This window comes from Asterias amurensis, chromosome 2, assembly GCF_032118995.1.
Source record: "Asterias amurensis chromosome 2, ASM3211899v1".
NCBI lineage: Eukaryota > Metazoa > Echinodermata > Asteroidea > Forcipulatida > Asteriidae > Asterias > Asterias amurensis.
The window spans coordinates 15,381,150-15,399,666 of NC_092649.1; the positions used below are offsets into that span (position 1 = coordinate 15,381,150).

The 18,517-nt window shown below is 38.6% G+C and overlaps 1 protein-coding gene across 1 annotated transcript; it reads right to left on the reverse strand.

Moving 5' to 3' along the window:
- Positions 1-16,830: 16,830 nt before the first annotated feature.
- On the reverse strand, positions 16,831-17,994 carry LOC139949869 (uncharacterized). Its single transcript, XM_071948433.1, has one exon. The coding sequence runs from the start codon at positions 17,992-17,994 to the stop codon at positions 16,831-16,833; it is 1,164 nt and encodes a 387-aa protein (XP_071804534.1).
- Between the last annotated feature and the right edge of the window lie 523 nt (positions 17,995-18,517).

Sequence of the window (18,517 nt, forward strand, 5' to 3'; positions counted from 1 at the left end):
TGTAAGGGGCATGTATGTTTTAACCGCCTTATTGATAATATTTTAAAAAAGTAAAAATTACTCAAGAAAGGATGACGTCATCATGACCTAACTAACACATTATTCCACTCCTATTGCATATCGAACCATGTGCTAAGTTTCAAGTTCATACGAGTTTGGGAAGTGTGCTTTTGTTCGAGGACAAAGGACGAAGAGAAGAAGAAGATGAAAATCTGGATTGTTTTATTGATTTGTTTGTACTAAAGTTTTGTTTAATCCGGCAGTTTATTTTAGCAAGACCACTCCTAATTGCTTGGGCCTTATGCTTTAACCATTCTGTTTTCTTTGAATGTTTTGTATTGTAACATCCATGTATGTGCATGGAGGTAGAAATAGATTAGTTTACGTAACGTCCTTTCCTACTAGAGAAAGTTTAAAAGGGCTTATGTTATTCCAGAGATTTTCTTTCTTCAAAATATTTAACTCAAAATAACTTGGATAGTTGTTTTAACAAATAATCAAAACAATTGATGATTATGCTAAGTTCAAGAAGTAATAGATATCGTAATACTGACGTGAATTCCGTGGGCCCAAAACGCCCTTCACCCGGGGGGAGTGGTCGATCGATGTAACGTCTCTATTCTTCTCGGTGTTTAACCAAAACATGACCAATGCTCGTCATTTTGTACTGTTGTTTTCTCACATAATTAAAAGTCCCATGAATCACTGAAGTAGGTGGCCATCTCAGCGAAACTTCGTCTTCAATTCCACATTGACCACTAAGCCATCAGAAGGGTAACATTTGAACAATTTGACGCTGAAGATTGAAATGAAATCGTTTTCGCAGCGTTCTGCATAGCTATATAGCTCTATGCATATCACGCTATGGTACAGAGTACAACAAACTTGGCAGCATGCCACCAAATAAATTATGCCTAATACACTACACGTGTAAGTCACAAGTGTTACGCACAACCAATGGGGAAATTTCGTAGTTCTTTATACAAGAAATTGTGAATTTTCAAACTCGATTTTGAACCAGAAGACGAGATCAAAATGGGATCACGTCTGCGAGGCATTTACGGAGTTTTTAACGAACTTTCCGATGATGTGTCGATTGTAACAACCCATCATGTAGATCAAAAGTTATGATTTTTTTAAATAATAAACTTTGAAAATTCATAACTCAAGAATTGATGACGTCATCGTGACATAACTCAAACGGTTTCTTCTCCCTATACATATCTAACTATGTGTAAAGTTTCAGTTTTATATGTGCTTGGGAAGTGTGATTTTTTTAGCGGACAATCGCCGCTAATAAGCAGAATGGATGATCACTGGAGCGTGCTCTGCTGCACCGCTAATACACTACACGTTGTGTGTATGCCTACGTGCAATGTTTATGCACATACCAATGGGGATTTACGTTGTTCTTTAGACGTGAATTTTGAAATTTTCAGCCTCTTATTTGAGCCGGAAGACAACATCAAAATGGGGTCATGTCTGTGAGGCGTTTACGGAGTTTACAATGACGATTCCGATGATGTTTCGATTGTAAGAATCCCTCATGTAGATCAAAAGTTATGATTTTTTGAATTAATAAACTTTGAATATTCATAACTCAAGAATTGATGACGTCATCATGACGTAACTCACACGGTTTCTTCTCCTAATAAATCGCTAACTATGTGTGAAGTTTCAAGTTCATACGAATTTGGGAAAGGCGCTTTTGTTAGCGGACAAGGGACGTGGAGAAGAAGAAGAAGAAGAACTAGAAATTGAGAGTTTGTGTACAAACTCAGGGTGTTCGGGTGAATGGTCAAATGAGGTCACGTTGTGTACAACATTTGTAGAACATTACAAGAGGTTTCATGTAGTGAAAGAATCTTGTACGTAGCGTTTGTGGTTCTCAAGATATGAATTTTTCAATTATTTACCGTTTATTTAACGTAATGACGTCATCAATGACGTCATCATTCCAAAAAAGTTGCGGGTTCATCTACTCATGAAGGTTCATGTTTATGATAAGTTTCAAGTTCATAGTAGTTTAACATTTTGTTCAAAATCGCACGAAGAAAGATGAGGCGAATCCCAGCGTAGTGGAATTTGAATTACGCGCGCCTTCAACGGAGTCTGCATGTGTATACACAACCCGTAATGCCCACAGCCACGCAGTGCTGTTTTGTCGTAGAGCATGGATACAATGTAGGCCTACATGAACTACACGCACACACACCCACACACCCACACACCCACAATACAATAGTAGCATTCACATACATGAATGGCGATACTATCTGGTTTCTACGCGTAATGAATGGAGGTCAACACAAACGCGCGCTTTTACGACCAGAAGGCAAAATTCAACTGGCATTATGTTTGTGCAAAAGTTTGAGCAGGATAACTGATCTTCAAACTGATATTCAAATTTTGCGAATATGATATATAGTTCTTGAGATATGAACTTTTGAAATTTTGTACTTCCGGTTTCAACCGGAAGTAAAAGTCACATGAGGTCACGTTGTGCACGACTTTTGTAGCTAATTACAAGACCTTTTATATGCACCAAATATCTTGTGTGTGGCATTTGTAGTTCTCAAGATATGAACTCTCCAATTTTTAGCGTTTTTTTGAACGTAATGACGTCATCAATGACGTCATCATTCCAAAAATGTTGCTGTTTCGTCTACTCATTAAGATCAATATATATGGTAAGTTTCAGGTTCATACAAGCTTTAGTTTTTGCGAAAATCGCGCGAGAACGTTCGAGGAGAAGAACACGCAGAAAAAAAAAAAAAAAACTAGAAATTGAGAGTTTGTGTACAAACTCAGGGTGTTCGGGTGAATGGTCAAATGAGGTCACGTTGTGTACAACATTTGTAGAACATTACAAGAGGTTTCATGTAGTGAAAGAATCTTGTACGTAGCGTTTGTGGTTCTCAAGATATGAATTTTTCAATTATTTACCGTTTATTTAACGTAATGACATAGAAGAGTTTGCGGTAACACCATGTAATAACAATCTCTAAATGAGTTGGGGTGGTTCTGAAAAGAACCGTTGGGTTAACTCCAACGGTTCTTTTCAGAACCACCCCAACTCATTTAGAGATTGTTATTACATGGTGTTACCGCAAACTCTTCTATATCTTATCTCCACCATGCAAAGTTTCAAATCCTACTTAACGTAATGACGTCATCAATGACGTCATCATTCCAAAAAAGTTGCGGGTTCATCTACTCATGAAGGTTCATGTTTATGATAAGTTTCAAGTTCATAGTAGTTTAACATTTTGTTCAAAATCGCACGAAGAAAGATGAGGCGAATCCCAGCGTAGTGGAATTTGAATTACGCGCGCCTTCAACGGAGTCTGCATGTGTATACACAACCCGTAATGCCCACAGCCACGCAGTGCTGTTTTGTCGTAGAGCATGGATACAATGTAGGCCTACATGAACTACACGAACACACACCCACACACCCACAATACAATAGTAGCATTCACATACATGAATGGCGATACTATCTGGTTTCTACGCGTAATGAATGGAGGTCAACACAAACGCGCGCTTTTACGACCAGAAGGCAAAATTCAACTAGCATTATGTTTGTGCAAAAGTTTGAGCAGGATAACTGATCTTCAAACTGATATTCAAATTTTGCGAATATGATATATAGTTCTTGAGATATGAACTTTTGAAATTTTGAACTTCCGGTTTCAACCGGAAGTAAAAGTCACATGAGGTCACGTTGTGCACGACTTTTGTAGCTAATTACAAGACCTTTTATATGCACCAAATATCTTGTGTGTGGCATTTGTAGTTCTCAAGATATGAACTCTCCAATTTTTAGCGTTTTTTTGAACGTAATGACGTCATCAAAGACGTCATCATTCCAAAAATGTTGCTGTTTCATCTACTCATTAAGATCAATATATATGGTAAGTTTCAGGTTCATACAAGCTTTAGTTTTTGCGAAAATCGCGCGAGAACGTTCGAGGAGAAGAACACGCAGAAAAAAAAAAAAAACTAGAAATTGAGAGTTTGTGTACAAACTCAGGGTGTTCGGGTGAATGGTCAAATGAGGTCACGTTGTGTACAACATTTGTAGAACATTACAAGAGGTTTCATGAAGTGAAAGAATCTTGTACGTAGCGTTTGTGGTTCTCAAGATATGAATTTTTCAATTATTTACCGTTTATTTAACGTAATGACGTCATCAATGACGTCATCATTCCAAAAAAGTTGCGGGTTCATCTACTCATGAAGGTTCATGTTTATGATAAGTTTCAAGTTCATAGTAGTTTAACATTTTGTTCAAAATCGCATGAAGAAAGATGAGGCGAATCCCAGCGTAGTGGAATTTGAATTACGCGCGCCTTCAACGGAGTCTGCATGTGTATACACAACCCGTAATGCCCACAGCCACGCAGTGCTGTTTTGTCGTAGAGCATGGATACAATGTAGGCCTACATAAACTACACGCACACACACCCACACACCCACAATACAATAGTAGCATTCACATACATGAATGGCGATACTATCTGGTTTCTACGCGTAATGAATAGAGGTCAACACAAACGCGCGCTTTTACGACCAGAAGGCAAAATTCAACTGGCATTATGTTTGTGCAAAAGTTTGAGCAGGATAACTGATCTTCAAACTGATATTCAAATTTTGCGAATATGATATATAGATCTTGAGATATGAACTTTTGAAATTTTGAACTTCCGGTTTCAACCGGAAGTAAAAGTCACATGAGGTCACGTTGTGCACGACTTTTGTAGCTAATTACAAGGCCTTTTATATGCACCAAATATCTTGTGTGTGGCATTTGTAGTTCTCAAGATATGAACTCTTCAATTTTTAGCGTTTTTTTGAACGTAATGACGTCATCAATGACGTCATCATTCCAAAAATGTTGCTGTTTCGTCTACTCATTAAGATCAATATATACGGTAAGTTTCAGGTTCATACAAGCTTTAGTTTTTGCGAAAATCGCGCGAGAACGTTCGAGGAGAAGAACACGAAGAACTAGAAATTGAGAGTTTGTGTACAAACTCAGGGTGTTCGGGTGAATGGTCAAATGAGGTCACGTTGTGTACAACATTTGTAGAACATTACAAGAGGTTTCATGTAGTGAAAGAATCTTGTACGTAGCGTTTGTGGTTCTCAAGATATGAATTTTTCAATTATTTACCGTTTATTTAACGTAATGACGTCATCAATGACGTCATCATTCCAAAAAAGTTGCGGGTTCATCTACTCATGAAGGTTCATGTTTATGATAAGTTTCAAGTTCATAGTAGTTTAACATTTTGTTCAAAATCGCACGAAGAAAGATGAGGCGAATCCCAGCGTAGTGGAATTTGAATTACGCGCGCCTTCAACGGAGTCTGCATGTGTATACACAACCCGTAATGCCCACAGCCACGCAGTGCTGTTTTGTCGTAGAGCATGGATACAATGTAGGCCTACATGAACTACACGCACACACACCCACACACCCACAATACAATAGTAGCATTCACATACATGAATGGCGATACTATCTGGTTTCTACGCGTAATGAATGGAGGTCAACACAAACGCGCGCTTTTACGACCAGAAGGCAAAATTCAACTGGCATTATGTTTGTGCAAAAGTTTGAGCAGCATAACTGATCTTCAAACTGATATTCAAATTTTGCGAATATGATATATAGTTCTTGAGATATGAACTTTTGAAATTTTGAACTTCCGGTTTCAACCGGAAGTAAAAGTCACATGAGGTCACGTTGTGCACGACTTTTGTAGCTAATTACAAGACCTTTTATATGCACCAAATATCTTGTGTGTGGCATTTGTAGTTCTCAAGATATGAACTCTCCAATTTTTAGCGTTTTTTTGAACGTAATGACGTCATCAATGACGTCATCATTCCAAAAATGTTGCTGTTTCGTCTACTCATTAAGATCAATATATATGGTAAGTTTCAGGTTCATACAAGCTTTAGTTTTTGCGAAAATCGCGCGAGAACGTTCGAGGAGAAGAACACGCAGAAAAAAAAAAAAAACTAGAAATTGAGAGTTTGTGTACAAACTCAGGGTGTTCGGGTGAATGGTCAAATGAGGTCACGTTGTGTACAACATTTGTAGAACATTACAAGAGGTTTCATGTAGTGAAAGAATCTTGTACGTAGCGTTTGTGGTTCTCAAGATATGAATTTTTCAATTATTTACCGTTTATTTAACGTAATGACGTCATCAATGACGTCATCATTCCAAAAAAGTTGCGGGTTCATCTACTCATGAAGGTTCATGTTTATGATAAGTTTCAAGTTCATAGTAGTTTAACATTTTGTTCAAAATCGCACGAAGAAAGATGAGGCGAATCCCAGCGTAGTGGAATTTGAATTACGCGCGCCTTCAACGGAGTCTGCATGTGTATACACAACCCGTAATGCCCACAGCCACGCAGTGCTGTTTTGTCGTAGAGCATGGATACAATGTAGGCCTACATGAACTACACGCACACACACCCACACACCCACAATACAATAGTAGCATTCACATACATGAATGGCGATACTATCTGGTTTCTACGCGTAATGAATGGAGGTCAACACAAACGCGCGCTTTTACGACCAGAAGGCAAAATTCAACTGGCATTATGTTTGTGCAAAAGTTTGAGCAGGATAACTGATCTTCAAACTGATATTCAAATTTTGCGAATATGATATATAGTTCTTGAGATATGAACTTTTGAAATTTTGAACTTCCTGTTTCAACCGGAAGTAAAAGTCACATGAGGTCACGTTGTGCACGACTTTTGTAGCTAATTACAAGACCTTTTATATGCACCAAATATCTTGTGTGTGGCATTTGTAGTTCTCAAGATATGAACTCTCCAATTTTTAGCGTTTTTTTGAACGTAATGACGTCATCAATGACGTCATCATTCCAAGAATGTTGCTGTTTCGTCTACTCATTAAGATCAATATATATGGTAAGTTTCAGGTTCATACAAGCTTTAGTTTTTGCGAAAATCGCGCGAGAACGTTCGAGGAGAAGAACACGCAGAAAAAAAAAAAAAAAAAAAAAAAAAAAAAAAAAAAAAAAAAAACAGAACAATAACAATAGTTGTTCGGCTGGTGGCCGAACACCTAAAAAACTAGAAATTGAGAGTTTGTGTACAAACTCAGGGTGTTCGGGTGAATGGTCAAATGAGGTCACGTTGTGTACAACATTTGTAGAACATTACAAGAGGTTTCATGTAGTGAAAGAATCTTGTACGTAGCGTTTGTGGTTCTCAAGATATGAATTTTTCAATTATTTACCGTTTATTTAACTTAATGACGTCATCGATGATGTCATCATTCCAAAAAAAGTTTTGGTTTCGTCTGCACACTAAAGTTTATGTTCATGGTAAGTTTCAAGTTCATACAAGCGTTAGTTTTGTTCAACAAGTTCATAGTAGTTTAACATTTTGTTCAAAATCGCACGAAGAAAGATGAGGCGAATCCCAGCGTAGTGGAATTTGAATTACGCGCGCCTTCAACGGAGTCTGCATGTGTATACACAACCCGTAATGCCCACAGCCACGCAGTGCTGTATTGTCGTAGAGCATGGATACAATGTAGGCCTACATGAACTACACGCACACACACCCACACACCCACAATACAATAGTAGCATTCACATACATGAATGGCGATACTATCTGGTTTCTACGCGTAATGAATGGAGGTCAACACAAACGCGCGCTTTTACGACCAGAAGGCAAAATTCAACTGGCATTATGTTTGTGCAAAAGTTTGAGCAGGATAACTGATCTTCAAACTCATATTCAAATTTTGCGAATATGATAAATAGTTCTTGAGATATGAACTTTTGAAATTTTGAACTTCCTGTTTCAACCGGAAGTAAAAGTCACATGAGGTCACGTTGTGCACGACTTTTGTAGCTAATTACAAGACCTTTTATATGCACCAAATATCTTGTGTGTGGCATTTGTAGTTCTCAAGATATGAACTCTCCAATTTTTAGCGTTTTTTTGAACGTAATGACGTCATCAATGACGTCATCATTCCAAAAATGTTGCTGTTTCGTCTACTCATTAAGATCAATATATATGGTAAGTTTCAGGTTCATACAAGCTTTAGTTTTTGCGAAAATCGCGCGAGAACGTTCGAGGAGAAGAACACGCAGAAAAAAAAAAAAAAAAAAAAAAAAAAAAAAAAAAAAAAAAACAGAACAATAACAATAGTTGTTCGGCTGGTGGCCGAACACCTAAAAAACTAGAAATTGAGAGTTTGTGTACAAACTCAGGGTGTTCGGGTGAATGGTCAAATGAGGTCACGTTGTGTACAACATTTGTAGAACATTACAAGAGGTTTCATGTAGTGAAAGAATCTTGTACGTAGCGTTTGTGGTTCTCAAGATATGAATTTTTCAATTATTTACCGTTTATTTAACGTAATGACGTCATCAATGACGTCATCATTCCAAAAAAGTTGCGGGTTCATCTACTTATGAAGGTTCATGTTTATGATAAGTTTCAAGTTCATAGTAGTTTAACATTTTGTTCAAAATCGCACGAAGAAAGATGAGGCGAATCCCAGCGTAGTGGAATTTGAATTACGCGCGCCTTCAATGGAGTCTGCATGTGTATACACAACCCGTAATGCCCACAGCCACGCAGTGCTGTTTTGTCGTAGAGCATGGATACAATGTAGGCCTACATGAACTACACGCACACACACCCACACACCCACAATACAATAGTAGCATTCACATACATGAATGGCGATACTATCTGGTTTCTACGCGTAATGAATGGAGGTCAACACAAACGCGCGCTTTTACGACCAGAAGGCAAAATTCAACTGGCATTATGTTTGTGCAAAAGTTTGAGCAGGATAACTGATCTTCAAACTGATATTCAAATTTTGCGAATATGATATATAGTTCTTGAGATATGAACTTTTGAAATTTTGAACTTCCGGTTTCAACCGGAAGTAAAAGTCACATGAGGTCACGTTGTGCACGACTTTTGTAGCTAATTACAAGACCTTTTATATGCACCAAATATCTTGTGTGTGGCATTTGTAGTTCTCAAGATATGAACTCTCCAATTTTTAGCGTTTTTTTGAACGTAATGACGTCATCAATGACGTCATCATTCCAAAAATGTTGCTGTTTCGTCTACTCATTAAGATCAATATATATGGTAAGTTTCAGATTCATACAAGCTTTAGTTTTTGCGAAAATCGCGCGAGAACGTTCGAGGAGAAGAACACGCAGAAAAAAAAAAAAAAAAAAAAAAAACAGAACAATAACAATAGTTGTTCGGCTTGTGGCCGAACACCTAAAAAAACAGAACAATAACAATAGTTGTTCGGCTTGTGGCCGAACACCTAAGAAGAAGTATGAAGAAAAAAAAAAAAAAAAAAACGAACAAAAATAAGAGGTGTTTCGGGCTGTTGGCCCGAACACCTAAAAAAAAAAAAACCGAACAAAAATAAGAGGTGTTTCGGGCTGTTGGCCCGAACACCTAAAAACGCTTTTGTTAAAATTAGTGAAAATTAAATAGGCTGTTTTATGCTTACTCATCATGTAATTTAAACAGTACTCTATAAGAGACGTCACTTGTATTTTACAGTTTTACAAATGTTTCAGTAGGTGACTACGGCCGTACAGAAAACCAAATCTATCTTCATTATCTTTCGCATAATGTTTAATTTGGGGTTTTTTTCCTGCAAGGCACTGGACACATTTGGCCATTGTCAAAGACAGTATTCTCACTTGGATCACCCAATTATTGTGCACAAAATAACAAACCTGTGAACATATTAATGGTCACAGAAGTTGCAAGAAAATAATGAAAGAAAAACATCTTTGTTGCACTATTGACTGTGTGTTATTCAGATGCTTGCGAAAGGCTTCAGTATTTCTCTATGATTCAAATATTGTACTGAGAAATTATCTCTTTCTCAAAAATACTACGTTACTTCAGAGGGAGTAATTTCTCAAAATGTTTTTTTATACTACCAACAGCTCTCGGTTACTCGTTACCACTATTTTTTTTAAAATCCAGTACCTTTAAAGGCAGTGGACTCTATTGGTAATTACGCAAACTAATTGTTCGCATAAAACCTTTACTTGGTGATGAGTAATGGGGAGCTGTAGATATTATATAAGACATTGTGAGAAACGGCTCCCTCTGAAGTGACGTAGTTTTCGAGAAAGAAGTAATTTTCCACGAAGTTGATTTCAAGACCCCAGAATCAGATTTGGTTGACCCGAAATCAAGCATCTGAAAGCACACAACTTCGTGTGACAAGGGTGTTTTTTCTTCCATTTTCGCAACTAGGACGACCAATTGAGTTCAGATTTTCGCAGGTTTGTTATTTTATGCATAGGTTGAGATACACCAAGTTAGATAGAATACAGGGTCTTCGACAACTACCAATCGTGTCCACTGTTGTTAAGCTAAGGAGAAGCTGTTGTCGTTTAACACGTCAACAAGATAGCGTGGTCTCTGCTCAACTAACTCTAAATGAGATCAAACAAAGCTTCCCCAAGAGATGATTTTGAACAAGCCACTTGGATGATTTGAAATGGATGTTCAAATTTGTGTATATCCCACCCGTAACCAAATTTATTACTAACTTTTTAATATCGTATAATTATGTTAATGTTGGACCACGAACATATACCTAAGTGTATGTTAGTTTGTTTATTATCATTTTACTTCAACATTTCATACTTTTTTTCTTCTCAAAACCCAAGACAAGACATAAAACTTAAAGACGTGGTCTTTTCTCCATAGGCATGAAGTGGTTCATTACTTAAACTATGGAGAAAGCGATATTCACTGTCCACATAACAACAAATTAAGGAATATTACAGACCAGTATAAATTATTTCTTTTGTTAAAATTGGATCATTCCAGTTCTTAACATGGAGTAGTTGACCATGAGCCGTGGCGAGTTTCAGATGCTTATTATTCACAGTCAGTGGTAAAACATACATTCTGATAAAACTAGACCTCGGACAATGGTCTAATAGGTTTAACCTATAAAGAATAGTCCTTTGTCGGGTCACGGTCAAAAAACATTTCTTTATTTCATTATCAGTTCAAGGGACAATTTGTTGGCCTTTTTTCCTCTCGATTGTAATTTTAGCCTCGATTGTAATTAGATTTCGCAAAGCTATTTTTCAAAAAATCTCTGGAGTGGAGTAAACATGTCAGTGGCTCTTGAAGATAACGGCTGGATATTTTGAATTTGTTTTACAGATTTTGTTTTTCTTTATTTTAATGGGAAGTTACCAATAACAAAGCTCTCCAAAAAGACCACCAAGGTAATGTCTAAAAGGGGGGAAATTGGTTAACAGGAGAGAAAATCAATTGTATGATAATTGATAATGTGTTTGAATTGGGACAGGGCTAAATTTCACAGAGCTACTTAAGCAGATAATGATGCTTAACAATTACTGTCTGCTATAACCTGGGGCCAATTTCATAGAGCTGCTTAAGCAAAAATTTTGCTTAAGCACGAAAATAGCTCGCTTATTTTTCACATGTTACTGGCAAAAAAATCATGTCACCTGCATTGCTTGTGACTGGTATTTAGCTGTTGTATACTTAGCATAACAATTGAGTGGAGTCTTGGCCGGTGATCTGATTTTACTAAGCAATGAAATTTTTGCTTAAGCAAAATTTTGTGCTTAAGTAGCTCTATGAAATTGGGCCCAGAAGTGAGCAGGATACCAGTCACAAAGTTGTTTATTCTGGTAAGCATAATTTTGTTGTGCTTAGCTACTTTTGCGCTCTATGGAATTCGAAATTTGGCTCTGATCGTAAACAACTACTATGTGAGTTTTGCCCAAGTGGCGTTCACGTTATCATCAAAACCTATGTTAATGGTTGCACGAATTCGGGCGTGATCCGCAAATGGGGTTTCTGAAATGAGTCACTATCCTCGTATCAAGCTTAAAATTAGCCCATACAAGGTGCTGCAGCCGGCCACGACCGGTGTCGGATGCAATTGTGTCCGCTATGCTATACTTTCTGTTCCGGACACTTTTGCTCATGCAATCGTGTCCGGGACTATGCAAAAAATCGTCCGGCGGACATTTACAAGACTGTACATGTTTGTACGCGCGTAAGCGAGCGTACATGCACCATAGATATAGAATAGAATAACTAAATCGGCCGCGCGTACATACGCGGGTTTCGGCATGGGGGCCGCCATTGCCTATCTCCTGTGTACACTCTCTGTGCGTTGCCGTCAGCACGTGACTTTTTGCCGTCAGCACGTGACATTTAGCGCGTCAGTGGCCTATCTCCCGTGTTCATTTTCGCGCGTCGCCTTTCGAACGTGAAATTTTTACCGCGTCCATGGCGAACAAAAACTGTTTCTACACAGGCAATGGCGCGTATGTACGCGCGGCCGATCAAGTTATTTTAATTATATATCTATGACATGCACTGAACCTACGCATATACGCAGCATAGACCTTTTCGCAAATACTGGGGCGCGCGCGTAAATCTTGGAATTAGATGCATTGTGGTCTAGCTGGTAGCAAAATTTGATTCATATCTATCCCACAAGGCACCTCATTCAACAGTCTGCGCTTGCGCATTGGTATTTGCGATAAGGTCTATGACTATTCACGTATTTTATGATCGCAGCGAATACCCAACGGCCGAACATTTCCCCAAAACAGCAAACTGCTTTGGCATTTAAAAAAAATGATTTTATTTTATTATATTTTCTACACTAAAAAATACAATTTCTGGATCAAGTTCAGGTTCGTTTTTTATACGCACGAGACTTGCAGAAACAATCCCATGACGCCCACAACTACGACTACGACTGTTGCTAATGTTGAAAATCCTATAAGTCAACGCGGCAATGCAGTTGTAGCCACAGCCATTGTAGCACCTATTTGGACACGGTCTATTGATCTTCATTGTTACAGATTGTTGGCCATTCAACTTCACTCATGCATTTTCGCCAAATGAAACGAAAACAGTATAATAAGCTGTTTCTGAACAAAATCGTAGCAATTGTTTGGTCATAAATTGTTTTCACAAAGATCTATATATACAAATTTTCCAAAATAAAAATTACTTAAAGAAATCAACAACAGATATATTCAAATCAGTCGTCTTAAGATTTGAAATGCACGGAAGCATATCATATGCTGCCACATGATGGACCAAAATCTCTCTTATCTTTTTACCTTATCGTGTACATAACGTTAAGCTTGGACTAATCGTGTCGTCTTGACATGAATAAAACAATCTCTGGTTGGTCTTATCGTGTACGCACATGGTAAGTAAAAACTTATCGTGGATATCGTTTTTAATGATTCCTGTAAGTGGCGGCTATCCGTTGTTGGATATTAATAAATAAAAATATATAAAAAAATAATTAAAACCATCACGATAAGAGAGCTAGAAAGAGAGAGAGAGAGAGAGAGATTTGGATGCATGTGGCGGTCAATAGACCGATTGCGCTACCAATGTCACGTGACCTGAGATGCGTATTACACACTAACAAACATGACGTACTGTATATCAACCTGCGTTAAAATGACATGAATATTGTTGCATTTGGTTTTTCCAATCGAGGTTTTTCTTTCTCGAAATCACTGAAGAAAATTATGGAGTTTGTACCATGACACATTACACACAGTTCCACCAACTAGGAAATTCGACGAGAATGTTCACACGATGTTATGTGTTTGTGCACGGAAAGTGTGGTTTGACATTGCTCTTATTGTAATGATTTTGCGGCCAATATTTTCATTAAAGAAAATCTCCCGTATAAGCTGCAATTTCCTTTGTTTTCACCCGCAAATTATTTACATGTTCGCGGGCTCCTTTGGCACAGCCGTGCACGCCAACGCAAAAACCACGGCGCGTGAGCTCACTCAAACCTCGGTAATTTACGGAGATGAAACACTCGCCAAACATCTGAGACATCATGTCCGGCTGGTTTATGATCCCACTCATGGTAGCCTTGCTCAAGGCAGTCGCATTATTCGCTCCGAAACGACGCAGCTGTAAACCCACCCGCCGTATACCCTGTGCATGGTGTGTGCGATCACACCGAATGACCCACCCGTATACACAATGTCACATCGCACGAATACTGTTCACACAAGTCATCGCACTCGTACACCACTAACCGCATGCGGAGGCCGTAAGGCCGACAGCCTTGTCGGATCTGTATCTTCCCGTTTTAATGTGTTGTATTGAAAAAATTCCAATATTGGACGAAATTGGGGGGGCTCTAGGATATGGTAGTATGCAACTCATGAATATGTATATCGTTCGTCAGACCTATCAGACAACACAGGATGTGAGGCAAATGAATTATTCATTTTGACGTCCAATCACGCACTTCCCTTATCACGACCTTTGGAGACCCTATCATGCGTCCGTGGTGGTGGTGTGTGAGGTAAACATGTCTCGTCTTTCGCGGGCATTATGGTAATGAGCTGACCGTGGGAACTCTTCGCTTATTATAGTAATGAGGTCAGTGGCTTCAACACAGATCCTACAAGGCTGTCGGCCTGATGGCCTCCGCATGCGGATAGTGTACGGGGGCATCGTGTCGTGCGATGTTACGCACAGTGAATACGGGTGGGTTTTACGCACAGTGAATACGGGTGGGTTTTTATACAGCGGCGGTCTTTTTTCGGAGTGAATAATTCGACTGCCTTGAGCAAGGCTACACTCATGGTTGTAAATAGCACGGAGGGCAAGGGTTTTTCTTTTGCTGCGCACAAAAACCACAGAACGTTTTGTCCTTCAACAAAAAGCTCGTTAACATATCTTGTGGCAACATTGCAGCAACGTCACGACAACGTCAATAGAGTATGCACATTTTGAGATCAGACTTAGATGTGGTTAAAGTCACCTGGAAGTGGTATTTTTTTCAAAATAAAGCTTTTGTCACTATTGTGTTTTGATGAGTGGAATGTGAATAAACAGTTAACTAAGGTTTTAAAAAATCAGTTCTTATGTTATTTACAAATTTAAGAGCAGACCCCGACCCGAACGGGCACTGTTCGTGACGTCAATCGAGGCAGAATTTGCCTGTAATGCGTAGAGTAAACACAATTGCAAAGTATATGTACGGACCAAGTCGTGAGTTTGTACGTTTCAAATTTTTTTTTTTTTTTTTTTTTTTTTTTTTCCGGCAATGCCGACCAGGTGTATTGCTGCTGAATGCAGAAAAACACTTTTTGAAATGTACCAACTCACGACTTGGACGTACATGTACTTTGCACGTGTGTTTACTATACGCATTGCAGGCAAAGTCTGCCTTGAATGACGTCACAAAAGGGGTAGGCGGAGTCAGCCCCCAAACAACTTTATATATTTTTTAAACATATAAATCGTGACAAACAATTACTAAAAAAATTGTTTTATTGTTCGTAAGCATATACTCTTATGTTTGAAAGAAAAAAAATTCTATTTCCAGGTGACTTTAAATACTGAATAGAATTTTACAGCAAACAAATCGGTTCTAAACCACATACACGTTTAATTTATTCATTTGTGCAAACAAAACAATAAATTGTATAATAAATTAAATGTCTGAATTAAACTTAACAGCTTATTTCAATTTTGTTTTCATTAAGATGACAAAAGTTTTAATATCTTGATTAGTATAACAGGTGCGGTGAAGAGGACATGGTAGACGCTGGGAGCGCAATGACTGATGACTGAATGGGTGTGTGTAATGAGCAAGTTAACAGATAATGTGTATAGTTAGAACAACTGCGAATAACTGTGTATAATATAATAACTGTGAAAAACTAATGAACGAATGTTGATGTAACGTCAAACAGCGACAGGAGAAACGTTGCACGGACGTCAAAACATGACGTATGGGACTTTGCTGTAACGTTTTTATAGAACGTTATTAAAACCAAAACTTCTACACAATGTGGCAATGTTGTAGTACAGTCATTGTCAAGGTGTCATTAACTATAATAAATGTGTCTTAAACGTGCAAGTAACGACGTATATACATTGCGTTTCTTACGTTCTTGAGACGTATAGGGGAGCCGACAACGTTTCGTTGCTGCCACGTTTTTTAAACAACGTTATTAAAACCAAAAGATCTACACATTGTGGCAAGGTTGTAACATTATAGTAATTTATAAGTTGACATTAAGTTATAAGAAACGTACGTGTCTTGAACTTGTCAGTAGCGTCGTGTATGCGTTGTGTTTTTACGTTCTTGAGACGAATAGGGGAGCCGACGTTTCGTTGCTGCCACGTTTTCAAACAACGTTATTAAAACAAAAAAATCTACACATTCTGGCAATGTTGTAATATTATAGTATCTTCTAAGTTGTTATCAAATTAGAAGAAACGTGTATTCAACGTGCTAGTAGCGTCGTGTATACATTGTGTTTGTACGTTCTTGATACGTAGGTGAGTCGGCAAGTTTCGTTGCTGCGACGTTTGTTATACAACGTTTTTAAAACCAAGAAACTACACAAAAGTGGCAACGTTGTAATATAGTAATTTATAACTTGTCACTAAGTTTTCAGAATCTTGTCTTGAACGTGCCAGTAACGCGGTAATTCGACATTTGATCTTGGTTCTGCACCAAATAGAGTCACTGAAACATACCCGTTCATAATCATAAATGAGTCGTACAAAACAACCTCTGGATATTGTTATTATGAACACGTCCCTTAGTGTTTCCTACATTCAGCAGGCCATAAACTAAAGTTTTCATTAACACCAAAGATCCATTTTGTTAAGTAAGATAGTTAAACGAGCTCATACTTTCTCAAATTCAAGATAAAATTCATGTGTTGGAGAAATTCAAATGTTAGCAGAGCTTTAGTTTGCGAATCACTTCTCTGCAGTCTTTCCTGAACCGTCTGTTTGCAACTCCATATATGAATGGGTTCATGACGTGGTTAATGTATAAAATGATATACATTTCATTCAGTACTTGCAAGAGTATAGGATCGATGTTCAGGCCACCCTGTACGGCAAAACTTACAATGATAAAGATCCAATATGGCAGCCATGTCATGAGGAAAAACACACTTGTCACAAAGAGCATCTTCGTTGTCTTACGCTGAAGTTGACTTATTGGCTGTTCGCGATCGGGGCGTGTTCTTTGACGGTTTGCCTCAAACCCTGACTCGGTATCCAGTGAAGATCGTGTCTGTAGATCCGTTGCAAGAATTTGCTTTGCCGACGAAGCAGCTTGAGTTGGTACAGATGCAACCCAGACTTCCTTCCGAACCTTAGAAGTACTTGGTTTTGATCCATCGTCGATAGAGCTGGACTCCGGAACTACAACAGTAGAAGGGCAAATTGTCGAACAGTCGTTGCGACGGGTTCTCAACGAACTGGCCCCAACTTTCACATGTTGCCTGATTGCTTTGTAAACTAAGCTGTAGAACACGGCGACCATCACGAGCGTAGTTACACAGATTATAGCATGACATGCCAATATCAGTATGGGCAATATAGGAATGGATGAGAATACTCCAACATACTCTGGAATATTTATTAGAACTGAGAACAAGGTCGATGCCCAGGCAGCTATCTTACCCCGTCTGTGCGTGAAGAACCGCCGATGTGGACGGCAGACGCAGTCGTAGCGATCTACTGCTATCAATGCCGTTATCATAATGGAGGTACCAATGGCCGTCGTATTAAATGCCAACAAAAGCCGTATAACTACGGGTATTTCGTGTCCCATCATGATTAAAACTCGCCATGCAATGTTTGCTACTTTGATAAGGCAGACAGCAAGATCAGCCCAGGCCAATGTCATGATGAAAACGTGGGTGCTTGTCTTCAGAGTCTTGGTCCAGTACACGCGAAGGATTAGAGAGTTACCAGGAACACCAAGTAATAGAACAAGTGTAAAGCAACATATCCGAAATAGATTTACGCCAAGCTGAACGAAGGCAGGTTCAAGCGTTGTGTCGTTGAAAAGTTCTGTTGAATTGAATGCTGATGACATGTCTTCCATGTTGTTACGGCTGACGCTTTAAACTGACATGAAAATCACCATTTTCGTATGAAGCAACAATGTAATGTACAACTGTAGCTAACACAAGACACGTTGATGTCTTTCTAAAGTATCTCAACCTGCTTTTTCACTAGCAAATCACTTGATCGTTAATGACATACTTCATTAGTTCAGACGGATCGTGTGTGTTTTTCTTCAGGAGTTGACGGGAGTCCCACACACTGCATTTCTCGGTACGTATAAAGGATTGGGATGAATTTAATCTGGCGTGTATTGCGTGCTCACAGGAGTAAATGCATCTTGACTTTCCCTAGCCCGGCGGCATAGTCAGAAATCATGGCATTGTTAAAGCCAACCAATCACAAGGCAACATTGAATTATTCAGTGATCGAAAGTTAGCCTTGGCCCAAGAGCTAAAGCTCCTCGCGACAGCGCATCACGATAATAGACTGTGCAAGTCTCGCGCGGATTTGAACTTCCGGGACCATTGTGGTCCCAACCTTATGGAGTTTTACGTTGGGGA

Bases quoted from the DNA above. Each gene is read 5' to 3' on its own strand.
- LOC139949869 (XM_071948433.1), bottom strand. From the start codon at position 17,994: ATGGAAGACATGTCATCAGCATTCAATTCAACAGAACTTTTCAACGAC.